This window comes from Balaenoptera ricei, chromosome 8, assembly GCF_028023285.1.
Source record: "Balaenoptera ricei isolate mBalRic1 chromosome 8, mBalRic1.hap2, whole genome shotgun sequence".
NCBI lineage: Eukaryota > Metazoa > Chordata > Mammalia > Artiodactyla > Balaenopteridae > Balaenoptera > Balaenoptera ricei.
Window position 1 is genome coordinate 112,524,422 of NC_082646.1, and position 26,913 is coordinate 112,551,334.

Genomic DNA, 26,913 nt, shown 5'->3' on the forward strand with positions numbered 1-26,913 from the left:
CAAGGTTCCTGAATATTAGAGCCTCCGGCGTCAGGGACCAGCGCCGAGGACGCCTGGGGGTGAGCGTGGCGGGGCGCAGGGGGAGGGCCCTTCACACGGCGCTCGGACGGCTGGGGGCCCGCGTGCAGGAGGACGTCTCCATCACAGTGGAGGCCTGACGCAGAAATGAACTCAAAACGGGCGTAGGCCTAAATGTAAAACCGACAACTACACGACTTCTAGAAGAAAACACAGAAGATCTTTGGGCCTCGGGTTAGGCAGAGATTTCTTAGACAAAGCACCAAAACAACAGTCCATAGAAGGACAAACGGGTGTATCACACCTCACCGTAATTAAAAGCTTTTCCTCTCTGAAAGACACCACAAGCCAGGGAGAATCTTTGCGGAGCACATAGGTGATGAAGGACTGGTGTCCACAATATCATGAAGAACTCCCGAAATTCACCAGTCAGAAAACAAACAACCCAACCTTTCCCATCTTTCAAAAAGCAGCTTCTGAAGACCCAAGGCAGCCAAAAATAAATTAAAAATAAACAAATAAAAAGAAAACTATGGGGGCGGGGAGCAGTAAAGAGTGAATCAGGTAAGAGCTTGAAAGTAGGAGAATATTTATAATTATACAGTGGAGAAATTGACCAGTAGAGAAAGGGGCCACAGAGAGTTTCAAAGTAAAATAAAAGGTAAATAAATAAGAAAAAAAAAAAAAAAAAAGCAGCTTCATTCCTAACAGCCCAAATCTGGAAACAACCCAAATGTCCACTGCCAGGCAGGTGGGTGAACAATCGGGCCCGCCGTCGGGTGGGATGCTTCCCCGCCGTGAAGGGGTGAGATGCCGACACGCGGCCATCGGGATGAAGCCCAGGGGGCGCTGAGCGAAGCAGCCGGGCAGAGCGCTGGCCGCTGGACCCCACTCTCAGAAAACCCCACCAACCGCAAACTGACCCGCCGAGACGGGAAGCAGATCGGTGGTGGCCTTGGGGTGGGGGGCAGGAAGGAGGGCTCACAAACGGACACGAGGACATTCTGGGGGGTGATGGATGTGCCCACACTGCTGACGGTGGTTTCACGGGCACCTGCACATGTCGAGATTGCTCCAGCTGTGCACTTCAAAGCACTTGATCGGATGTCAATTATATCTCAATAAAGCTGTTCTGGAAGAAGCGGTCCTGAGAAGGGGCCCGTGGCACGCAACCCGGCACGAGGCCTGGCAGAAGCGGGCCTGTCTCGGGCTCTGAGGCCGGCCTCCCCACCCCCCGCAGCACCCTGATGTCATCTCAACGGCCTCTGCGAGGGCCACTTCCTGACGTGGCGTCCGCCCTCCTCCGGGGCTCCTCGGCTGACCCTCTGGCCACACCACCTCCCCGGCGGGAGCCGGGCCAGGCCAGGGGACTGTGTCCCGCCCGCACCCATCCAGGGACGAGCGGACGGGGCAGACGCAGTCAGCACCCGCCTCCCACCAGACCCGAGGGCGTCCACAGCTCAGCCTCACCCCAGGAGCCGCGGTGGGGGGCAAACTCACTGCCCACGACCCCAGGCCAGCCGAGCAGCCCTGCCCAGCTCTCCGGCCACAGCTTGGCCCCTCTCGCCTCCTGCCGCCTCTGAGAGCCCCTCCCTCAGGCTCCAGCCCCACCCGGCCCCCTGCAGCGTGCATGGGGTCCCGCGGCCCGGGAAGACCCCTGGCTACACCGGGCCCTGCTCAGTACCGGCTCTGGGAGGGTGCGGGGCGGGCCCTCGGGGTGCACGAGCAGTCCAGGGACAGGGTGGGGGCAGCAGAGGCCTGGCACTATCGCCCCGACCTGCCCAGAGCGACCAGCAGGGACCCTCAGCCCCTCTGGGAGCCTGGGAGGCTGGCTGCAGAGGGCACAGGTGGGCCACGTCTGGGCTGGTCAAGTGCAAAGGGTACGGCCGGGGCAGGAGCGACAGGGTGGCAGCGTGGGTCCACCGGGCCTCACTTGCCCGCTGGGCACTCCCAGGGCACAGGCCAGTCCCCCAGGGGAGCGGCTGTGGGGCGAGGCCTCAGCTGAGTTGGGACCCAAATCACACAGCACTGCAGACCCAGAACACCAAAGAGGGAGGGGGCTGGGGGCTGCAGGGGGGCCCGGGCTCAGGCCCAGGCCCGAGGCACACGCGGGGCACCTAGAGGGCGGGCAGGGGCTGAAGACCGAGTCCTTTCCAGGGCTGGGGTGGCTCGTGGGCTTCAGCGTGGATGCCGAACCCACCCCAACCGCCCGAGGACCGTGAGCGCCATCTCAGGATGTCCCGGGGTCTGGCTTGGATGTAGGTCCCTAAATCCCCAGCGGGACACCACGCTGAGAGCGCAGCCCGTGGCCAGCTGTCCCCACGGGGCTGAGACCCCCCGGGCAGCCCCGTCCCCTCCCTCCCAGCTCATCAGCACCGAGGGCCTCTGCCGGGTCTGCTCCCCGCACCAGACGGCACGGACCCCGTGGGACCAGCGGAACAGGCCAGCTGGCTCCGCTGACTGTGGCCTGGGCCCACCCTTCAAGCAGACCACCACCCTCCCCCAACGACGGCGCCCCTGCACCCGGCAGGGCCGCACGCAGCGTCCACCTGCCCGGCGCTCTCCAGGCCTGCCGCGCGCCGACCTCGATCCTCCGACACTTCCTCTGCAAGCAGGGGTCCTGAACCCGGCACTCTGCCCCCCAGGGACACGGGGCAATGTTTGGAGATGCTTTAATTGTCACAGCTCGGGGACCGACGCTACTGGCATCCAGTGGGTGCCAAGGCCAGGGATGCTGCTGACCCCCCGCAGAGCACAGGCTGCCCCTCCCCCCAGGGAATGATCCAGATTAAAATGTCAGGAGCGCCGGGGGCCGGGGAACCTGCTCTATAAACCGAAAGCTATCACGATCCCCGATCCAGATAAGACAGCTGAGGCCTTGCGAGATTAAGCCACCAGCACGCCAAACCCGTCCCGGGGGGGCCGGGGCACAGAGCGCACCCCTCCCCGCCGCCACCCGTAGAGGCAAGAACGCTTTCCCCGCCCCGCTCTCCCCCTCCCGGCAGCACCCTCCCTCGACATTCTGGTCGGGTTGTGTTCCCTGGGGCGAGGCTGACACCTGAGCCCAAGCCCCGAGGCCAGGCAGACGTCCACAGTGCCACCCTGACAACCACTCCAGGATGAGCCCAGGGGACGGCAACACTGCCAGCCCCTTACCCCTCTGAGGACAGCGGCCCCAGGACCGGAGACGAGCCTGGTGCCCCCTTTCCTCCAGGACTCGCGTGCTGCAAGCCCCCACTCTGCTCCTGCAAAGTGGAAGGTGCACCAGGGACAGCACAGAGGGGACAGGCCTGGGAGGGGGCCTCCCCAGCGACACGCAGTCGTCCAGGCCGGAGCTCGGCCAAGGCGTCCCCTTCTCCCACCGGGGCCTGGTCTCCCCCCCGCCCTAGGGCCACAGTGTGTCTGCACCTCCTGCACCAGGAAGGCCGCTGCCCAGCCTCACGGGCAACACGTCCCGGGCAGAGGTCTCACCAGCTAGCTCCTGAGTCCCCTGGGGCGACCCGTGGTCTCAGCCTCGGCCCAGGGCTGCAGGGAGTGGTGCCCACACGCCCAGTCCCCACCCCGGGGAGGCAACGCCGACGCGGTCACCCAGCTCCCCAGGAAGGACGGGTCGTGTTACCAGCCAGGCAGGTGCCACCAGGAACCACCCCAATCCAGAACCACCCGGGGAGGCTCGGCTCCCGCCGAGGCCTGTCAAGCCGAGGACGACCTTCCCGCTCCGGAAGCGCTGCTGGTGGGCAGACAGGCCGGCCCGTCCCCCGGGGGCTGCCCAGGCTCGGGGCCCGACGGCACACACCCTGTCCCACAAAGCAAGCGTCGGGCTGCAGGGCCACCGGAGGCCACCCCTTCAAACCCCCCACCCCAGAAGCTCCTGGCCGGGAGTTCCCCAGGAGCAGCACGATGGTGGGAGGCAGAGCACCAAGGCCAGCCGGCCCCGTCAGGCTGGGTCCCACCGCGCACAGCACCAGGCCCGGGGCCTGCATCCTTGACTCAGGCCCAGACATCCTGTGGACATCCAGGAAGGAGGACGCCTGCTCCGGCCACCAGCAGTCAAAGCGGCCCTGAGCGGCCACGCCGACACCCAGCAGGCCCCCTGCCCCTCAGGGCAGAATCCCTGGGGAGAGCAGGACCAGAGTGAAAGGCCAGCACAGGTTGGGGGTTGCACAGAGCAACTCAGGAAGCAAGGGACAGTCCCGGGATGGGGCCCGACACCAGCCCTGCCCCCCACCAATGATGTGACCCTGTGTCTGTCCCCTTGGGGCCTCCACCCACTTTGACAAGCTGCGGGGCCATCAGCTGCCCCCGCCCCAATGGGTGTGATTCCCTCCAACTCAGACCCCACGACTGGTCTGGCCATGGAGGAATCAGTGGTCTCAGGCCACGTGGCTGGGCAGAGGGCAGCCGGCCGCCGTCACAGGGAACCGCCCCAAGGGCTGCGGCTGCAGCGAGGGCCTCGGGCCTCCCTCCTGGATGGGCAACCGGGCTCCCGGGCTGGGCACGTGGGTCAGGGCCACAGCGGGCGCTGTGAGCCTGCTGTCCAGGTCCCAGGGATGCCCTTCCTTCCCCAGGCCCGAGGCCTCTGAAGGGACTTCCGCCCCGACAGCCGGCTCCTTTTGTCTCTGGGCAGGACCCCCCCCCGAGGTCTGCCCTCCAGGTCACCCCAGACCTGGGCCGAGTGGGACCCCGACATGGGCCGTGCAATCATGATCCCGTGAGAGAAGCTGGGGTTCCCTACACGGCAGCCCTGCCCACCCTGGCAACTCCCACCCCGCTGTCTCCCCACGGGCAGGACCGGGGAGCCAGGCCTGTCCCAGCCCGATGTGGAGGCAGTGCCAGACCCCGCCGGGCACGCGCCCCCGTGACTCCCCCCGGCGCCATACCGTGCTCACCCCACTGAGGATTCTCAGCCGCAGGAAGGACCAGGGGCCCCAGGACCCTCCTGGGGTGTGCTTGCTGCTTATCTTAATAAAAATGACGCTTTATTATTTTCTTAAACGACCAGTATTTTCAAAGTAGAAAATTCAGAGAAGCTAAAGTTAAAAAATTGCAACCCAGAACCCACACCCAGGGGTGACCACCAGGAACCCCTCGGCGTCCGCTTTCGGACCGTCCCCCACCTGCACGGCCTTGCGTTTTGGCCCCGGTGAGCGCGCGGCCTGCCGTCTGCTGCCGGGGGCACTGCCTTCCTGTCACACCCCATCCAGGCTGTACTTGTCCCAAAGTGTCCCCCAGCGTCCTGACCCCGCTCTGCCTCGTGCCATCCTTTCAACAGCGCTGCCTGCTGGAAAGACAGGGCCCTTTGTCCTGGGCCCCCTTTTGTTAAACCAAACCCCATGCCCAATGAGCAGCCCCCAGGGGGCTGGCTCCCACCTTCCCCGTGGTGAGTTTGCCGAGCAATTCCTGGGGAGGTGGTCCCGTGGGGATGGACCCCGGAGTGCCTGGGTGCAGCCAGGGGCCCGGCCAGCTGCCGCGGGGCTGACCCCCTCCCGGGCAACCTCCTGGGGTCTCGGGAAGTGGGAGGCTGCTGCCCAGAGCCTCGAGTCCTCCAAACCCGGCTCAGACCTCAGCCCCACGGTCTCCACTGTCCCTGAGCAAGCACCGAGTCACCCCACCACAGGGCACGGAGAGCCCGCCCCAAAGGACCGCCTGCCCAAAGAGGCTGGAAAGGCCCATGGACACCCCGGGGCGGCGTGACTCGGAGGTGGCGGGCCGTCCGCCAGAGACCTTGATAAGAGCACGGAGGTGGGGCCTGTCCTGGGGACGAGGCCAGCCAGGCCCGCAGAGCCCCCAGCCTCGCCCATCCCCCTTGTGCCAAGGGCAGCCAGAACATTCCAGTGCTGCCCGGGAGGTGCCCACGCCCCCGCCAAGCTGCACGCGGGACCTTGGGCCCTGATCCAGGGGACCAGATGGGGGAGGGCAGAAAGCGGCCTCCACCTTTGGGGGCTTCTTGCCCGCCCCATCTCCTGTTTTATCCTCGGCCCGGTGGGGTAGGGACGGGCCTCTCCAGGGACACGGGGTCACCTGGTCACCCCAGGGCGCACGGCAGGTCAAGGACAGGCCAGGAGCAGAGCCATGTGTCGGGACTCCCTGCTCTGACCACATGCAAACTGGGGCCCCCTGGAATCTGCCCTGATCCCCTCCCTCCCCACCTTCCCTCCCTCCCCCCCTCCCCCCCACTCAGCAGCTCGAGGGTCTCAAACCAGGCTGGGACCCTCGCCCCTAGGACCCCACACGGCTGCTGGCCGTGCTCGGCAGAAACCTGGACTCCCGGCCTCCTGCCCGCCCCACCAGGTCCCTCACCACCGCCCGGCCTCCCTGAGCTGTCTGATTCTCAGTGGGGTCACCCTTACCCCCGGGGCACGTGGGAGGCGAGCAGGAAGCACCCACAGGACGGCCACGTGCGGTGACGGCGGGGTCTCCAGGGGATGTGGTGGGGCGGGCCATGAGGGCTGCCACCCCAGCCAGAGCCGACACTGCACACGGCTCCGTGTGCACATCCTAGAAACTGAGGCCCTCACTGGGAGCCCGCAGGGCAGGTGCAAGGTCTGCGACGAGGCTAGTCAGAGGGAGGAGGTGAGCTGAGACTCAGCACCGGAGACCGCAGCCCGGGCACCGGCCCTGCCGGCCAGCCACGCTCACGCCCACCGCACGCACGGCAGCCGCGCAGCCCCAGGGACAGCATGGCGACCCACCCACACCCCCATTTGCCCAGAATCCAGGCCACAGACGGCTCCCATGGCTTCCCAAACCAATGCCCACAGAGACGGCCTTTGGGTCTGGGAACCCCAGAAAGACGGCAGGGCTAGGTCTCCCCGCCGAGGACACTCTGCCACTTCCTAGGTCTTGGGCTTTGGCTAGGTTGGCCCGACAGCCGATCCACCCAACCACACTGGGGACAAGTGTGGCCAAAGCCACACCGCCTACAGACCGTGTCCAGAACGCCCCTCTCAGGACAGCAGACGGCTGACCGGTATACCTGGTGGGTGCTGGGACCAGCGTGGAACCATCCAGCCACCTGCCCACCCACCCACCTATACAGCCATCCACCCACGCAGCCATCCATCCACACAGCCATCCATCCACGCAGCCATCCATCCACCCACGCAACCATCCATCCACGCGGCCATCCACCCACGCGGCCATCCATCCACCCACACGGCCATCCACCCACGCAGCCATCCACCCACGCAGCCATCCATCCACCCACGCAGCCATCCATCCACCCACGCAGCCATCCACCCACGCAGCCATCCATCCACCCACGCGGCCATCCACCCACACGGCCATCCACCCACGCAGCCATCCATCCACCCACGCAGCCATCCATCCACCCACGCAGCCACCCACCCACGCAGCCACCCACCCACGCAGCCACCCATCCACGCAGCCATCCATCCACGCAGCCATCCATCCACCCACGCAGCCATCCATCCACGCAGCCATCCACCCACGCAGCCATCCACCCATGCAGCCATCCATCCACCCACGCGGCCATCCACCCACGCAGCCATCCATCCACCCACGCAGCCATCCATCCACCCACGCAGCCACCCACCCACGCAGCCACCCACCCACGCGGCCACCCACCCACGCAGCCATCCATCCACCCACGCGGCCGTCCACCCACGCAGCCATCCATCCACGCAGCCATCCACCCACGCAGCCATCCATCCACCCACGCGGCCATCCACCCACGCGGCCATCCATCCACGCAGCCATCCATCCACGCGGCCATCCATCCACCCATGCGGCCATCCATCCACGCAGCCATCCATCCACCCACGCGGCCATCCATCCACGCGGCCATCCATCCACGCAGCCATCCATCCACGCAGCCACCCACCCACGCAGCCATCCATCCACCCACGCAGCCATCCATCCACGCAGCCATCCATCCACGCAGCCAACCATCCACCCACGCAGCCACCCACCCACGCAGCCATCCATCCACCCACGCAGCCATCCATCCACGCAGCCATCCATCCACGCAGCCATCCATCCACCCACACAGCCATCCATCCACCCACGCAGCCATCCATCCACCCACGCAGCCACCCACCCACGCAGCCACCCATCCACGCAGCCATCCATCCACCCACGCAGCCATCCATCCACCCACGCAGCCATCCACCCACGCAGCCATCCACCCACGCAGCCACCCACCCACGCAGCCATCCATCCACCGACGCAGCCATCCATCCACGCAGCCATCCATCCACGCAGCCATCCATCCATCATTCCACTTGTCCATCCACCATCCATCTCTACATCTGTCTGTGCATCCATCCTCCCACCCACCCACCCATCCCTCGGGGGCACCTACTCCACAGTGTGCCCTGCGCTGGCCCAGGGGCCCCAGACCCTCCCCTTATTCCACAGCAACCACAGGCCGCAAATTCCTGAGACTTGGGAAGCTTGGAGTCAGGGGCTGGGAAGCACCACGGAGGAACAGGGCCTCCCTCCGACAGCAGGGTTCCCGTCCACAGGAAGGGGCTCAGGGGCTCAGCCCAGCCAGTGGACGAGGACGGCAAGGACCCCAAACAAGAAGCCAGAACGCTCCATGCCTGGGAGCAAGCGCTCCTCCGAGAGAGACGCCCCTCCCCCCAACTGCAGAGGCAGGACCTCCTATCTCCTCCGTCCCCCATCTTATGGCCGAGGGGCCTCGGTGCGTCAGGGAGCTGGGTCTAAGCGGGCTGCTCCACGGCCCCTGGGACCCCTGAAGCCCCTGTCCCTGCCTGGGAAGGGAAGGAACCACTCAGACCCTGTGGTTGAAACATCAGGACGGCACAGCCACAGGCCAGCGACACTCGTGGCAAAAAGGCACGTGTCCCTGAACTAGGTGACTGCAAACAAGGCTTTTTCAATGTGTTTAATCATGACCTAAGGTCATGTCACAACCGATCCCTAAATGCTTCTGATGGACTCTTTCAATCTATACGTTCCCACACCCTCTTTTTTTCTTTTTTTATTTCTTGCGCATTTGTTCACTGAAGAAATCAGGCCTCTTGTCCTGTAGGTCAGCGGGCCCCAAACTTTTTGCCACCAGGGACCGGTTTCATGGAAGACAATTTGTCCACGGACCTGGGGGTGGTGGGGGGGATGTTTCGGGATGATTCAAGCACATTACATTTATCTCACACTTTATTTCTATTATTATTACATTGTAATACATAATGAAATCATTTTACAACTCACCATCATGCAGAATCAGTGGGAGCCCTTTCGCTGCCACTCACTGATAGGGTTTTGATATGAGTCTGCAAGTAACTGTATTATTATTGTCTCCGTGCAAAAAATTCCAGAGGCGCAGGGTGTCTGGCCGCCTCTGCTTTGGAGACCTCAGCAGCCGTGAGACTCAAAGCCGAACCCACGACCCCAGCAGGAGGCCACGGTGACGCTTTAGCCCCAGAGTCGCCTGGTCAGGCATCAGCCGGGATCCCAAAGAGGCAGGACCTCACCGGCTGTGTGGTTTCCCTGAGGTGCAGCTGCATGTGGGGAAGCAGGACCCGGGCTGTGTCTTTTCCCTTTACTTGCTGGGGTTCAAAATAACCAGCGGCCTCTCTATTATCCTCCAAAGGCGGCTGCTGGTTTGGCCCACAAATGGATGCAGGGTGCAGCCTGGGATTTAAGCTCCTCGTGAGGCCATCAATCCACTGAGGAGGGCCTTACTCTCGACTTATCGTGATGCAGCCAGTGGGCACGTCCTTCAGCTGACTCCAAGTCCTTGAGACGTGGCCCCAGGGGCCTTGACGCCGCTCCTGCTCTCCCACGTGGCGCGATGGTCCAGGCTCAGCTTGTATGTTTCCTGCCCCAGACCTGGATGCAGACGTTTCTCCGGGACCCCTGGTTTCCCTCCGGGGAAAGGGCACCTGGGGGGCCACAACCTGGGGGCCAGGGATGCTCATAGCAACGGACCAGCCCTTCTTTCTAGCCCTTTCATGTACACAGAGAAGCAGTTTTTAAACGAAATCATCGTGAACACATTCTGATGCGTCTCACCCAGTGCAGGCGGGAGGGCTTTGCTTCGCATCACCTACGTTTCATCGGCTCTGTTCTGTGCTGGACATCCCAGCTCTCGGCGACACCAACAGAACTCTTCAGTGGCCTCACCCCATGATGCCCATGCCAAGGGCCTTAGCATAATAAAACAAATACCGTCACAACCGTGACACCATGACCTAAAACAGCGCACACGCACACACCCAGCTCCATTCGTTCTGAACCCACCGGCAACAGGTCCCCCGAAATAAGATCTTTCTGGGGATTGTTCCACCCCAGGGCAAACTTAGGGTCATCTGTTTCATTTCGGTTTTGAAGGACTTCTTTTTCTCGTTAAGATTTATTTAGGGATTTACGAGATCAGGGGTTGCTTTTATATTTAAAGTTATGGGAACTATTTACAAGGTTCCAAAGTCAAATCTATAAAACCATCTAATCATCCTCAGAGACATTTGGGTTCTGTCATGTCCCCCCACCCAGAGGTAACTTTTTATAAGTTTCAGTTTATCCTTCCACTGCTTTTGTTTCTTAATATAAAGTAAGTATATCTATATTAGCGTACCCTTTTATTAGAGGAGAAGCAGCTTGTTATACTTTTATCCACTGTGTGTGTGCGGTGGGTTTTTTCCCACGTAAAAATATTTCCTGGTAATCACTCCACAAAAGCACGTGGAGACTGCACTGTCCCTTTCCCACACCTGCACAATATTCTGCACGCAGCGCATTCAACCTGCTTCCTACAGGCTGGCATCTGAGTTCTCCATCTTGCGCTTTTACAAAGAACACTTTAACAATCAGCCTCGCACAGGCATACTTTCCCTTTTTTTTTTTTGCCGATATCTTGAAGATAGGTCCCTGGAAGTGGGATTGCTGGGCCCGAGGATACGGGCATGCATAACTGTGCCAGATGTTGCCAAATCCTGCTCCCCACGGATTCTACCATTTTGCAGACCCTCCAGCAACATGACCGCTGCTTCCCCAGAGCCTTGGCGGCCGCCAGCTACATATGTCTATAAAGGCTTCTGGATTTCTGCCAGCCTGGGGGGACCTCAGCGAAGCCCGTGTCTGCGCGTCTCTGACAGCGAGTTGGGTTGGCATCTTCTCACACGTTTAAGGGCAACCCCACCAGCCCCTTTTCCTGTGAACTCTCTGCTCACATCTCTTGCTTGTCTTCTGTGGGGTCACTGGGTTTTTTCTTCTCTATTTTCAGAAACGCTTCCTATCTTAGAGCTATTAACCTGGCGCCTGTGCCACAGTCTCTCCCCCGGATTTTCACCGGTCTCTTTACTGCTCACCGGGTGGTGGTATCACGCACAAACCACTTCTTTCTCATACAGACTCTTCCTTAATGCACTGGCTTTTGAGTCACAAAGAAGCCTCCCCACCCTCGCCCTCACACTGTAGAGGGCCCCCCGAGTCTCCTTGCGGTACTTGAGTGGTTTTCCGACCACTTGGGGTCCATCCCAGTGTGCTGTGCAAGGAGCGGGTCCAGCCTCACCTGTTCTTCCTGAAGCATCACCTATTAGAAACCCCCTAACTTTTCCCCATTGGTTGAAGATGCTGCCTATATTTTTGGCTAAACATTCATTCGCAGTTGAGTCTATATGTGGATTTTTTATTCTGTTCTATTGCTTGTCTACATGCCAGTGCCACAGTGCTTTTACTACCCAAGCTTTGTTTTATAGCATTTTGAGCCGTCCCAGCCAAGAACGCGGGTGAGACTTTTGCGAGAGACCAGATGCGGATGTCTTGGAACAGAAATCCAAACCACGTGACCCATCAAGCTGACACGTTCCAAGCACGTGGTTCCGGGGCTGCTCAGGCACCACCTGAAGCTCTTCTGGGTGCCCCGGAGACCCCCAGCTGCTCCCTCTGCCGGGTGGGGCCCTCTGGGAGGCAGGGGCCTGTCCCTCTGGGTCAGGGCTCCTTCTGCGGGCCCCTCCCAGACGGAAGGGTTACGATCAGCCTGGCAGTGAAGGAGGCAGCCCCTGGCCCAGACAGGGCTGGGGTGAAGTGGGGGTCCCAGCGTGGCCGGGCATCTCCACACGGAGAAGCGTTCCAGGGCTGAACGGACTCGGGGGCAAGGTGAGGACTCTGGGCTCCTTTTTCTGACTTTCTCTAGATCTCTGCATGGCAGCAAACTCGGCAGGAGAATGTGGAGGAACCGCCCGAGGGCATGGTTTTGAGAGGAAGCAGAGAAGGGAGCCCACCCTTGAGAGACACAGAGGGGACGCCCACAGCCCCTGCTCCCCAGTGAGCTGGCACCCGGTGGGCGGGGGCAGCCGGGAGGGTGCCCGTGGTGAGAGGCAGGCATGAGGCCAGCGTTTCGGGAAGTCTGAAGGGCGTGGCCGTCGGGCGCTTCATGGATGCGGCGGAGGGAGCCTCTGCGGGGGGGGGGGGGGGGGGGGGTTGGTAAGGGCCAGTGGGCACACACCAGGCACGACGCCGGGAACATCAGCGTCGTTAAGACATCCAGGCAGAAGCGGGGCAACTTTCCGGGGGTGGCACGAGCCAGGTGGCTGGGCCTGCTTCCCCACCCACAAGTCACTGAGTAGAGAAGGGGAGCGGGGAGCAGGCCCAGAGCCCGAGAGTGGGCGGGGCGGGCCCTGGCGTCCGCTGCCCCAGCCCCTGCAAGGCAGAACGGCACCTGCAGATCGGGGGGTGCTCGGAGAGCCCTGCTCTGATGGGTGGAGGCAACACCCCCCATGGAGCGCCTGGGACCAGGGCTCGGTCCTCCTGTGCTCAGAGCCCGCCCCAGGCAACGGCAGTGCCCCCTCCCTGGGCCACGCGTCCATCCTTCAGTGGGGACCGCGCTCTGCACGGGGGTTCAGGCGCCTACTCAGGACACACTCCTTTTGCAGGTTCTTCACCTGGGCAGTGAGGATCTGCCCCCCCCACCCCGGCCAGGGCTACTGTGAAGATGGAGAAGTTCTGGGGGAAAGGGCTCCGAAAAGCCCCCGCCCTCAAACACACAGGGGCCTACAGCACTCTCCCGTAGCCATGGGAGGGTCCCAGCGGCCTCTGCCCACCACTTTCTGAGCTCACCCGCCGCTCAAGCTCAGGAATGTCACTGGATAAAAATACCCACAGACGATGTCATCAGGCCCAGCCTGCCTGTGGGGCTCGGAGCTGCCGGGCAGCAGGCTGACCGCCACGGCCCAGGCTCAGGGCAGGGAGTTAGGGGGTGCCCTGGGCTACCAAGGCCGGACACCAGGTGACCCTGTCCCGAGCGCCTATCCCTGCTAGGTACAGGCTGGCCCTGCCCACCCACTCGAACCCTCTAACGCCCAAGAGTGCTGAGACCAGCACACACTAATACTCCACACAGCACCAGAGTGGCTGAGCCACCGTGGGGGCTCCGAGCACCAGGCCAAGGGGGTGGCAAAGGCAGAAGGCATGGCTCTGCCTGGGGCAACATGGGAAGGCTTCCTGGAGGAGGAGGTGTCCGAGCTGAGCCTCAGCCTGTTGTTCTGGCAGCAGGGCTTTAGGGCAGAGGCCTAAAGCAGCCAGATCAAAGCCCTCCAAAGGCTAGACACCCACCCACAGGGTAGCAGCCCCAGGAGTGGAGAGCCAGTGCCCCAGCCATGCTGGCACATCCAGGGACGCCCTCTCTGGGCTCACGTACTGCCCTCAGGAGGCAGCTTCCTCCTCCCTTCCGACTCCCCCGACAAATGGTGGCATCCTCTCCTCACGTGGCCAAGCCACCCCAGGGTCAGCATTACAACCCCTGCCCAGGGTGGGAGGGAGTCACGTGAACAGGGAGCCATCAGGCCTACCTGGATTCTGGCCCCACCATCGGAAGGAGCGACAGGCTTCAGAGGCGGGCAGCCTGGAGCATGCCCAGCTGTGTGGCCATGGGCACGTCACCTCCCCTCTCTGGGCCCAGGATTTGCACACAGCAGTGGCCCGTCCCTCTCCGTCTCCCACCAGGGCCTGGGGGAGAGCCAGGCTGCCCCTCTGCCCCAGTACCCTCACCCCAGCCAGTGCCCACGTGGGCTCAGAGGAGGGACCTGGGGTCACCTGGCCAGGAAGCAGAAGACAAACCATCGCGAGGCCAAGTCCCATCACACTGTCAGAAGCCGTGTGTAAAAATGGCACATGGCGTCACAGGTGGTCATCCTGCCCGACAGCAGAGCTGGGGCCCCACCCCTTGCCAACCATCACCCCGCCTTCCGTGAGATGTGGGGCTGTCCCAGCACTCGGGGAACCTCTGGAGGGAAACTCACGGTCCTCTCTGCCCTCCAGGAGGGAGTGCAGACAGTCACCCAACCTGCCCCGGGGACCCTGGGCCGCCTCCAAGCTCTGCCCCTTGCTCCAAGGTGCCTCCCCAGGGAGAGTGAAGCCGGCCCGCTGGACCCTCCCTCCAGGCCTGGGTCCACAGAGTCCGAGGTGAAGGGTCCAGGTGATGGTGCTCCTCCTCATTCTCCCCCCAGCAGCAGAGCCCAGGCACCAACCAGCACACGTGAGCGTCCGTGGCGTTTCCCAGCAGCAACTGCACCCTTCGTCTGGCCTCGGGTTCGTGGCCCCCGCCCCTCCAGGCCCAGCACCTTCTCCCTGCACACAGGCGTCCTTGGACACCGTCTCCACCTCACAGGAGCCACACGTGACACCGTCCCAGCCCATCCATCTCACCCATGGGCAGGACCTTGAGCCACGAGAAATGCCACACGAGCTGAAAGCTGGTTTAGAACATCAGTCTGAGAAGGGCCTCAAAGTTCACCTGGGTCCACGGCCCAGACCATGAGGCAGGGAGGGCTCAGCGCAGGGCCCCCGTCAGGAGCACCGCCCCACTCAGCGCACAGCACCGGGAGCTGGTGAGAAACCAGGACCCGGGCTCCCGACCTGCCGGACACACCTGCCTTTCAGCTGCATCCCCAGGACACACTGGCCTGCAAAGCCCCGTTCACACCAGAAGAGCCAACCTGGGAACCGGCTTTGCAGGAGGAGGACGATCCCGAGCCCCTGACACCTTTAGAAGCCGGGGCATCGGAATCGGACACTCTGGGTGGAGCCGGGACCCCCCGGTGGGCGCGGTGCTCCAGGCCGGTCTCGGCTGCTCCCGTGTCTGCCTCCCCGGGACGAAGTCCCCGCCCCAGCCCCACGAGACCCTGCTGCAGGAAGGTCCCAGGGCGTGGGGACTGTGCGTGCAAATGGGCCCCTCCCACCCCTCCAGCCCTGGGTACCCCCACGGGTGCAAGCGGAGGCCACGGGCACCGAGCCCAAGGGGAGCCGACGATTCAGAACCAGGCACGGGCGAGCATCCCCTCCCACCTGAGCAAGCCTGCCGCAGGTGCCACCACCCACCGAGCCTGCCACAGAGGAGGGGATGCGGACTCAGGGAGGTGGCCCAGCCACGGGGCAACGCTGGGGCACGAAGCCTGGACGCCGCCCAGGGCCGAGCTCCCGCACAGCCTGGCCCACTCCGCATCCTGCGCCAGGCGGCCTCCAGGCCCCAGACCTCGGCGCTCGCTGGGAGTGCCTTCCAGCCCAGGGGCGACCACCCCCTGGACCATCCCTCCCCTCCCACCACCTCCCTTGCAGCCTCAAGGTCTCCCGGGCCCCCTCCTCCCCAGCTGGTGGCCCCGGCGTAAGGGACACCTGTGGTCCCCCAACTAGGGCCAGACCACGATGAGGTGCTCAACATACAGAGGGCAGTGGGTCCAGAAACAGCGGGCTGGGTCTGGGGTGGCAGTGAGGGGTCTCTAGACAGCCAAGGGGAGACCAGAGGACCAGGCCCTGGAGAAAGTGACACAGGGAGAAGCACCAGAAGCAATTCCCCCAGCTTTACTGGGAACTGGGGGTTAAGAACTCCCTGGAGGCGTCTCAAAGGGGATGGTGGGGAGACCAGAGAGCCCGTCCCCCTCCGCCCCTGCCCTCCACCCTCCCTGACCAGCTCCCCTTCTGGGCGGGTCTGCCTGGGGTGGGACGGGCACCAGGGGCCAGGGTGGGGGGATGCGACCAGGGAACTGGCCTCCACTTCCAGAAAGGCGGGCGGGCTCGGCCCAACAAACCGCCAGGGAACACTGCCAGCGCCATCAATTATTAACACTCGCTCTGAAGGTGCCGCCAAAGCCACCGGAAAGTTCTCGGGAACCTGGGAAAGGCAGGGTGGCGGGAGGGCAGGGACAGGACGCACTCCTGGGCCCTCCCCCAAACCTCCCCTTAGCCCCCCCACAATCTCCAAGCTTCTCCCAACCAGCGGGGATGCTGACGGAGGGGGCGAGGGGCACCTGTCCCCACATGAGGAAACTGAGGCACGGGGGCTTCTCCCAGGCTGCGTGGGTGGGAGCAGCTGGAAGAAGACAGGAGTCTGCACGTGTCACCCTGCAGCTCCCGAGAGGTCAGGGGGAGGAGGGGGAGAGAAGAGAGAGGGAGAAGGAGGAAGGAGGGGGTCCCTCCGGGCTCCTGTGACTTGAAGCCCCCCGCCTGGCAGGAGGGACGCGGAAGCTGGGGGCAGCCTCCATCCTGGCCTCTACAGACAGAGGCTGTGGAGGCCCAGCCCAGCAGCCAGGGCGGGCTGCTACGGGGCCCCCGGGCCCCAGTCCAGTCCAGGCATCTCCCCAACCAGACAACCCCGGCCAAGGCCCATCAGCATGGAGGCCAGGCCTCCCTCGCCCTCAGCCAGAGTGGGAGCCGCTGCACGGTGGGGATATGAAGAGCCTCAGATGAGGACTGGGGGCCAGGGGCAGTGCCGGGCGGGAGGGCAGCCTCCTGCCCCCTGACCCCGGCAGACGGGGCAGGCGGCCACGCACAGGAAGGGCCGCTCTCCTCTTGGCCAGAGCAGGGGTTCCCCGATCAGGAGGGGGACAGGATATCCTGGCCTGCTTCCCCAGCTGCGCCTGGGAGAGTGTGCCCAGCCCTGCAGGGCCCGCAGGACAGCGGCTCCCACACCCACCCAGGCCCCAGCCCTTCAAGGCCGGGCTCATCCTTCCCAGGCCGGAAACCGAGCTCAGCCTGGGTCGTGACAATCAGCCCGCACGTTTCACCATCTGCCTCACCAAGGACAGAGCTCTCTCTCTGCTACCATCTCAGACGCTTCTCAGAACAACACCGGGGCCAGAGTGGGCACCGTCCACCCCTTTTCTCAGCGCTGCGGCCAGGCTCTGGCCACTCAGTCCCAGGTTGCCCCTGCAATCCCAGCTTGAGCCCAGGTCCCCTGGAGACACTGGCCAATTCAGAGAGTGTCTGGGGCCCTGTCAACCTCCTGGAGGTGAGGGGGCACCTTCCCGGGCCCCAGGGAAGCCATGTCCCCTGCCTAGCCAAGGTCCACCTGCAGACCTACCCTGCACGGAGGACTGCGGCACACCTCTTACAGATGGGGACGAGAGCGGGAAAAGACTGACCCAAGGTCACCAAGTCACCCTTAGAGGGCCCCCATTCCCAGCTCCTCCCCCTGAGGGGAAGCCACTCGGCTACTGTCCCCAGAAGCCACCCCTGCCCTACAGCTCCTGGGAAGGCCGGGCAAGGCAAGTTGCTGAGCAACTTCCGAGAGCTAAACAATCAGAATCAGGAAGAAAACACAAGTGTAAGCAGAGACTTCCTCTGGGGAGCGGCAAGCCTTCTTCCTCCACAAGGCACTGCAGCCGCCGGGGGCCTGGGCAACGCGTGCACCCTCGGGCCTGCCACCCCAGGACGCGAACCAGTGGGGTGTCTGCAGGCCCCTCGCCTTGGCAGCCCTAGGGGTGAGGAGGCACTGCTGCACCGCCTGGCAATTCTCTGCCCAGAGCTGGCACATAGGGCTCCAGGACAGAGAGGCGGCTGGGCAGGGTCTGCTCCAGGACCGGCTGTGGGGTCTGTCCCGCCCCTGGCCACCTCCGGGAGCTTGGGGTCCAGCAGGTGAGGGCTGGGGGGCAGGCAGCCCACGTGCACAGCAGCGCCCACGAGCCAGCTGTTGGCTGGGCGCTCAAGCAGCCGGCGTCAGACCAGGGCAGGACGCCTCAGGGTCAGTGCGCACAAACATTCCCCCAAACCCCAAGACAAGCCACTGCCGCTGCAGCCGCGGGCAAGGCCGCCCTCTCCCGCAGACCAGCCACGGCCACGGCTAAGCTCCCTCCGACACCTCGGCAGGCGGGGGCTGGGGGTGGGGGGAAGAGGCTTGAGGACACTGTCCTCACCACTTGCCCTCCTGCTCTGGAAGGCCTGCCCCTCCGCAGGGAGGGCAGCAACCCTAGTACCACCTGCGCTCAGAGGAGCAAAGGTGAGGAACCGAGGTCATGCCGCCCCACCTCGCCACACCTGCTGAGACCGTGCTCCAAGCCAGCCCCTCTGCTCCCTGGGCTCCGGTGGTGGCTACCGGAGTGGGACAAAAGAGGGCCCTGGACACCCCCCCAGGTGTCCAGCCAGGTCTCTCCCAGCCCCAAGCCCGCCAAGGGGGCAGGGACGAGCACCTGCCGCTACCAACGCAAAGCCAGAGGGAGGTCACCGGCGCAGCCCCCAGAGCAGCCTCCAAGGTCAGCCCGGGGATGGCCAAGCCGAGGCTCACAGGCCAGAGGCCGGCCCCACACCAGGAGGCCACTGGCCAGGCAGCGGGGAAGCAGGGCCGCGAGCGGTGGGGGAGGGCTCCACGTGGCCCTGTCCCAGCGCGCCCTGCCCTGCCCCACACAGGCACGCGCGGCGGCGGCTGGCATCAGAACCACCTGGGAAGCAGTGGGGCCAGGTGCTGCCGATAGGGCGCTGCTTTCGCCTGGCGCACAGCTTCCTCTGATCGACCAATGGAATCAGGGGCCCGACCTCTCTCCTCCCCACCACCCTGTGTCCCCTCCAGGCTCCTCTGCTTCAACCCAGGGTTTCCAGAGCCTGGCTGGGTTCTTGCGGGGCCGTGGGCACTCCTCACAGCCATGCTGACACCTCAGGCTACACCACAAGGCCTGCCACCCTGCTCCGCTCGCCCAGGAGACGCCCCACAGGGCCCGCCTGGGCCGGGGAGGGTCTGAGATGTTGCTGCACCAGCGGGGGCACCAGGCCCTGCCCTCTCTTGCCTCCCAGCCCCGCCCGGGGAACTCTCTCCCCTGCCCCCGTCCTCTCGCGGAAGGATTAACACCTGGACCGTCCCTCCAGGGAGGAGCGGGCCAGCTTGGGCAGGGCACTCCTCCCAGCTGGCTCCCCCACTCATGCCTGGGCAGCGCCAGCGGGGAGCTTCCCACCCCCACGGGGTCAGACCCACACGTCCGTGAACTTCAACAGACAAGCTCCCCGCTGCTTGTTTCTCCCACTAACCCCTTCCTTCCCTCCCGGCTGATCCGAGTCGCAGCTCCGACCAGGTTCGGGCGGCAGCAGGTGGCACAGGGGCAGCGCTCCCCCTACGCCCTCCCCGGCCCCGCGGAAAGCTCGCAGTCCCGGCCGGCGGCGATACTCACACGGCAAAGTGGTAGACGAAGCACTTCCAGCCGGTGGGGCGCTCCAGGAAGTTGTAGACGCGGCCCTGGATGTGAGTGCGCGCCAGCAGCGGGCGGCGCGCGCTGTAGATGGAGACGCGCGGGTCGAGGCTCACCGGCGGCCGCGGGCCAAGGTCGGCGGCGGCGGGGGGCGCGGCGGGCGCGGCGGGGGACGCGGGCCCCGGGGCGCCGGGAGCAGCGATGGGCGCGTAGAGCGCGCCGCCCGCCGGGCCGCCCTCGGCCAGCTCCAGCGAGAAGGGGCACTTCTTGCCCAGGCCCGCGCTGCCCCGCCGGGCGCCCGGCAGGCGGCTCCCGCCCCAGCGCTTTCTCTCGGCCCTGGGAGGAGAGGTGGCCGCGGCCATGGCCAGGCAGGGCCCGCGGGGGCCGGCCGGGAGGCGGCACGAGGAGCTGCGGCGAAGTCGGCCGCCGGGGTGCAGTGCGGGCGGCCGCTGCTGCCAGCCGGGCCGCCGGGCCGCTGCCTGCCCCGCCAGGGCGTGGGGGGCGGGGCCGGGAGGGGGCGGTGGCCGCGGGCGGGTCCCGGGGGTTGGCGAGCCCCGCCCCGGGCCGCACGCCCCGCCCCCAACCAACGTTGGCGCACGGGGCGCCGGAGGCCGATCCCCGACTGCGCTCACCTGCTCGGTCGGTCCCTCCCCCGTCTGCGCCCACCTGTTGGGTCCGCCCCTTTAGCCTTCACCTTCTTGGCCCCGCCCGCCCCATCTGCTCGGTCCGCCCCATTCCGCGCTCCTCGCTCCGCCCCGCCTGCGCCCACGTGCTTGCCCTCCCCAAGCCCACCTGCTAGGCCTGCAAGAAGCCCCCAGCCAAGTCAGGAAGGAAGGCGCGGGGTCAGCAGGTGCAGGGACCACGAACTGCCCGGGCAGGAGGACGGGGTGGGGCGCAGACAGCCGCTTCACCCCCTCTGAGTCACTCAGAAGAGGGTGGGAGTGAAGGGGGAAGGAGGGGCACGTCAGGAGGATGGCGGTTAGCCCCGCGAACAATCCGAGCGCCCCCTGGGTGCCCGAGCGCCTGAGCGAGCGCGCGTGCTGCGGGCAGAGAATGTGGTCGGGTTGGTGCCCATAGGGCCGTCGGACTCTGGAGGCCAGACAGGGCCATCGGGGCCATCGTCGGTCAGGGAGGGCCCAATGGGGAGCCGTGTGCGTGGGTAGGATGCGGGGGCTCCTGGAGGCGATGCCTCGGGGGTCTGGAGAGGGGCACGGCAGGAGGGGCTGCCTGGGCAGGTCAGGGGAGAGGTGTTAGAGAATGGAGTCCTTCTCCTCCTCGCCCTCTGCACAGGGCTGCTGCTGTGTCCCGTAGGTTTCCCTGGGTGGGGGTGACGTAGAGGTGGGTGACAGGGTCAGAAGGATTGCACGGGTTCCCTACCCTGCACTGGCATTTGGGTCCCTGCACAACGACCTGACATCAGGGTGGAGAAAGGGTGTCGAGCAGAAAAAAACTGGCCTCTCTCAGGACATTGCCCCGGGCAGGGGTATAACTGCCTGCCACATCAGGGACCCATAACCTAGGAGACACGTCCCAGGTCTTGACTGAGCACCCTGGGCTGATTTATTTCACATACTCCCTCATCAGAAAGTCAGCTCTTGGGGCTTCCCTGGTGGTGCAGTGGTTGAGAATCCGCCTGCCAATGCAGGGTCACGGGTTCGAGCCCTGGTCTGGGAAGATCCTACATGCCACGGAGCAACTAGGACCGTGAGCCACAATTACTGAGCCTGCGCGTCTGGAGCCTGTGCTCCGCAACAAGAGAGGCCGCGATAGTGAGAGGCCCGCGCACCGCGATGAAGAGCGGCCCCCACTTGCCGCAACTGGAGAAAGCCCTCGCACAGAAACGAAGACCCAACACAGCCAAAAATAAATAAATAAATTTTAAAAAGAAAAGATGACTACTATCTTTAAAAAAAAAAAAAAAAAGTCAGCTCTTGTTGTTGGACCGAGTGCAGCTCGGCCCTTCACCCCTGACTCCCCACACCTCGGATGGCGCCTGTACAGAGCCGGCACAGTTGGTATGTGCAGAAAGAATGAATGAAGTGGGTCCCAACCTGTGCCAGGCACCGTGGAGACTCAGGGCAGCTGAGACAATGGAACCTTGCTGGGAAGCGCATCACTTAGGATACAAATGGGCAGAAAGCCAGAAGAAGGCGGGGAGTCCGCCTCCGCAGGGCCTGGGGGACAGCCAGGGCACCTGCAGGCATTCAGTCAATACTTTCTGAATGAAGGCATGCGTGAATGAAGTGTCGGCACATCCACACCCCAGTCAGCAGGAGGAAGGTAGTGCCAACGCACAACTGGAGAGTCAAAGAGAAAGAAGAAAAGCGTTGATCCGTCTTGCACACAACACACAGGAATAAATTTCGACTGGATCAGAGGCTTCAATGTAAACGCTGAAATGAAGCCACGTAGGTTCTACAAGAAAGTATGGGTGAGTTTCTCAACAAACTCTAGGTAGGGAAAACATCTCCAGCTGTGGCTGAAATCCAGAGACAATAGCTGAAATCAACAAAACAGACAAGGGACAAACTGGAACAAGAATTTGCAATTTACAGTACGGGCAAAGGATTAATAGCACTGGTACATAAAGAACATCTAAAACTGAGAAGAAAATGATAGACGACCCTGTGGACGAGCGGGCGAAAGGCATGAACAGCTCACGGGAAAAGGGATTCATGATCTTTACACTTATGAAAAAATGCTCAACAAGAAAAATGCAAATTTGAAAGTACACTGAGAGACCATTGCTCACCTATCTGATTGGCGAAAATCCAGACGTTGGACCGCAGTTTCCGTGGGCAGGGCCGAGGGAAAGCAGGTGTTCTTGGCACGTCGTCAGTGGGGAGGGGATCCTGGTGGCATTAGGAAGAGCACTCGTATCATTTAGCCTGGCTTGTTAGTTCCACTTCCAGGAACTGGCCCAAAGATACATGGGAAAAATAGAAGATGATATACACATAAGGCTATTTGTTACGACATTATTTGTATTAGCAAAAGGCGAGAAACAGCCAGAACGTCCCTCAGTTAGCTGAATCATGCTTTGGTACAGCTCACGATGTTATCAATATTATCACTAACACTCAGAGGACAAAAGGATCCCAAAGAGTCATATCATTAGTATTGATATCGGTATTGTTGCTTTGAAATGATATATACGTGTAATATGTGTAACACATATATCATGTTAAACTCCTTAGGAACCTGGATTTTCAGGACAGGAGAAAAGAGATACAAATATAAAATCAAAGGGCAAATCAATCCTTAAATTTGAATTGGGAATATTAGCATAAACTCCTCAGCTGTTTACTTAAAACAAGACTACTTTCTAGCTCTGTCTGCTGAAAAGTTGTTGCATCCAAAAGAAGTGTGGATTAAAACATATCAAATATCTTTATCCATTCATTCAAAATGATACTAAAAAGTCTTCACTGGCCCTTTGTCAGAGGCTAGGGCTCATTATTCTGAAAAGGAGTAAAATAAACTAAAAAAGGACAGAGTCAAGCATTTGTCCTGCCTTCTCTGTACGCACTGAACTTCAGGGTAACAAGAGGCCACACGTGCCGTAGGTATGTATTGAAGTGTTTCTGGATGGATGATGCAACTTTGGGGAATTGCTTGGAAATAATCAGGAGGGAGGGGCAGTGGCTGGGGTGGAGATTAAACCAACCTGCTCTGAATTGGTCATTGTTGAGCCAGCTGGCGGATACAGTCTTGATACTGTGTGCTTTACTTTTGTGTAAGTTTCTGTATTTTAAAAATTATAATAAGTAGCCGCCCACGCACCTGGGGGTTCAGGGGCTGAACTGTGCAGGAGCCAGCTCTGGTGGTCCTGGCCCTGGCATAGGGACTCTGCAATGAATGGGAGGCCAGACAACAAGGGGTCGCTGCAAGTTCCCTGTAAGCTCATAGGAGCTGGTGGGGGGCCTGGGGGAGGATGCGAGAGCTGGGTGGGCGGAGTGAAGCCAGGTGCAGTGAAGTGGGGCTGGGGCTCAGGTGAGGAAGGGCCCAGAATGAGGGGAGAGGGTTGGCGTGGGGTTGGGGGGGCAGGGCCAGCACTCAGGAGTAGGCAGCACAAGCCGAAGGGCCTCCAGGGCCTGCTCGAAGGTGGGAAGTGGGCCTGACCCAGTCACTGGCTCCCCAGCTGCCCTCCAGGGCGCCACCCCCCCGGGAAAGCCCCCTCCCTCCCCAGGACCTGCTCCTCGGTCACTTGGGATGCTCCTGTCACACCCTGGGGTCCTGGACGCACAGGCAGATGGATCTACCTGGACGTGCGTGGACCGGGAGTCTTCCTTCCTGCTTTTCAGGCCCATGGGCTGTCTCCGGGCCTCAGAATATTCTGGAAGCATCATACTCACCTTCCTTCAGCAGCACTTTGCCAAGACCCCTCGGCACCCCAGACCCATGCCAGGCCAGCCGTGGGAGGAGCCCGGAGGTCGTCACGAACACAGGGGGAAACTGAGGCTGGGGAGGGAGGGCTGTGCGGCGCCCGAGAGGTCAGGGTCCAGGCCGGGGCTGCGCCTCCAGAGGCTTCCTGGCTGGCGGCCACCTCCAGCCCCGCGGCTGAGTTGCCCACTCACCCATTCACTCCCCGCATCCCCCTGAGCACCCGCCGTGTGCCGGGCACTGCTCCGCCCCGACCGTAGAGCCGTGTGCGCGAGGCCAGCCTTCCTGGGGGTCAGCAGGGGGATGAATGAGATGAAGAAAACTAGGGGCCAAGGGCAGGGCAGGTGGCAGGGGGTGATGTGTGCTGCGGCAGGGCCCGCCCTCCCAGGACCCTGCATTTTAACCAACTCCTCTCCCTCCCTCGCGGGCAGGGGACACTGAGGACCCCAAGTTTGGGCACCGCTCCAGGACAGAGGCCGAGGGGCATCCTTCGGCTCTGACTTGACTCCATCTCTGCCGCCATGGGCTGTCGGACGGTCACTCCACAGAGTTAGCCAGCACGGACTGTGCCACGGACTGTGCCGGCCCGGGGAACAAGTCGCAGCCAGGCTCATGGGGCAGCGCCGCAGGACGTCCCAGGGCTGTCACCGCCCGCCCTCCTCCCCCAGGTGCCGCGCTGGGGCAGGCCAGGAAGGCTGAGGGCTGGGCGTGCACGTGTGCACGGGGCACAGCTCTGCGTGCACGTGTGCACGGTATGGTGTGCGGGCAGGTTGTGGAGGATACGGTGCACACGTGTGTTGCGTATGCGTGTACGGCGGTATGTGGTCCGTGTGTGTGTGCACACAAGCCTTTTTGTGACCACACAGGGAAAGGGGACACTCCATCCCCGCTCCTAAGGGCAGCCCTAGAGCAATGGGACCTGGGGGCTGGCAGCAGGGCTCTCAGAAGGGAGACCAGCTGGGGGCAGAATCGGGGGCAGGCAGCCATCCCCCGGGGGCCATGCCTCCGCCCCAGCTGGCCGGCTCTGCGGGTCACTCGGTGGCTGGGCCCTGCCCGCAGAGCCTCGTCCCCTCACTCACCCCTCCCAGCCCGGGATCCAGGTCCCACCGGCCCGGTCAGGGAGCGGGGCTCTGCCCGCGTGTTTCCTTTGATCTGAGGTTAGGTCATCTGACAGCAGCCGATCTGGTCTCATGCACCCTGTTCTCACAAGTTCCCAGATAGCCATCAGGGCTGGCCCAGCTGACAGAAAGCCCTTCTGGATGCTCTCCGGGGCTCAATGCCTGTCCTCCAAATCAATCAAAAGATTCACGAAAGTTTGGGGCCGCCGGCACTTGCTTTGTACTGGGGCGGCGGGGTGGAGGTGGTCAGCTTCAGTGAAGAGCATTGTGGCCAGAGCTGCAAGCACCCCAAGGTCCCCTCCCACCGGCCCTCCCCTTCCAAGAGGACGTCTTAAGGACCAGCCCGAGAATCCAAAGCCCAGTGACGAGGCCCCGGGGCAGCTGGCACCTGGCAGGGTCACCTTCACAAGGAGCCCTGAGTAGCAGTAACGCTGGGCAGAAAAATCAGGTTTGGGGTTTCAGGTCAGCTTCCAGCTGGCAGGGCGACCTTGTAATATCTTTGCTGGGAATTTGCACCAATGGCTTGTGAAATTGACTTGAGTTTATTTTAGCTTGCCAGTCCAGCTGTTGCAAGGATGCACGGTCACCATGTGGGGCCCTCTTTGGTGAAATCACCCCTAAAATGTGCACCCTTAGACACTCACCCTGATCCTTCAGTTTCCTGTGTGACCTGATGGGGTGAAGTCAGGGACCTCTGAGCCTCGTGGGACCCTTGGGGACACGTGCCTGGCCCAGGTAGCCCGGGGAGTGAGGACCGGGGCCCGACATGCCCCGATTCTGATCACCAGGACTGGAGACCTCCCCACCGTCCCAGGGCACCTGCCCACCACCCACTGCCCTCAGCTGACCCTTTGGGGATAGCGGGCCGCTGTGCACTCCAGGAGCACAGTGTCTGTGCTGGGTCATCTGATAAGCCAGTAAGCCTTTCCTGACTAGAGAGTTGCCGGGTGTCCCCGGCCACTGGGAGAAGGGAGATGGGAGACCTGGGCTTGATCCTTTGAGGCCGTGGTAGCCATTTCCCAGCCAGGGTCCTCGTCCACCTTGCTGGTGCTGCCGATGGGGCTGGCCCTCTGGAGCTACGCCGTCCACCCCGCAGAACCAGAGCCCATGCAGGGCCTGAGCCAAGAGTGGACTTGGAGGGCAGGTGAGCCGGTCGGGCAGGGGAGGGAGGGAGGCAGGGAGGCCGGGGTGAAGGGCCAACAGCAAAACAGGGGTGCACAGAGGAGGAAGAGGCAGGGAGGATTCAGCCAACCTGCCAGTATTTGTGGGGTGCCTACTGAGTTCCCAGTAGGAGCTCCCTTGGGGGAGGCCAGAGGGGCAGAAGGCCAGGCCCTGCCCGCAGGGGATGGTGTGCTTTTCTGTGAGACACACAGACCGGGGAGAAGCCGCACGAGGACCTCACGTGCCATGTGGTGGAGTGCTTCGCCCAGCCACCACCTCCTCCCCCGACAGCTGCCAGAGCCCAGGGCGGGGAGAGCTGCCCTCCCCGCCACGTGTGGGCCCCTGAGGGCTGAGGCTGACTCACTCACCTCTGAGTCCAGGCGCCCTGGAGAAGTTAACAAAGAGAGAGTGGGTGACTGGAGAGAGGCGTGGATACATGGAGGGAGGGATGGATGACGGATGGATGGACGTGTGAGTGGATGGAGGGGTGACGGATGGATGGATGTGTGAGTGGATGGAGGGATGGAGGGATGGAGGGACGGATGGATGACGGATGGATGGATGTGTGGGTGGATGGAGGGACGGAGGGATGGAGGGATGGAGGGATGGATGGATGGATGGATGGAGGGACGGAGGGATGGAGGGATGGAGGGATGGAGGGACGGATGGATGACGGATGGATGGATGTGTGGGTGGATGGAGGGACGGAGGGATGGAGGGATGGATGGATGGAGGGACGGATGGATGACGGATGGATGGATGTGTGAGTGGATGGAGGGGTGACGGATGGATGGATGTGTGAGTGGATGGAGGGATGGAGGGATGGAGGGACGGATGGATGACGGATGGATGGATGTGTG

General features: G+C 62.9%; 1 protein-coding gene across 5 annotated transcripts in view; it reads right to left on the reverse strand.

Moving 5' to 3' along the window:
* The window catches only part of KCNQ1 (potassium voltage-gated channel subfamily Q member 1), a 350,251-nt gene extending 330,379 nt beyond the window's left edge, over positions 1-19,872 (reverse strand). For all 5 annotated transcript variants that reach the window (XM_059932319.1, XM_059932318.1, XM_059932316.1 and 2 more), the window contains exon 1: positions 19,374-19,872. In XM_059932319.1, the coding sequence (XP_059788302.1) occupies positions 19,374-19,753 (380 nt within the window). In that variant the 5' untranslated portion in view covers positions 19,754-19,872. The remainder of the gene's footprint in view (positions 1-19,373) is intronic.
* Positions 19,873-26,913: the final 7,041 nt, after the last annotated feature.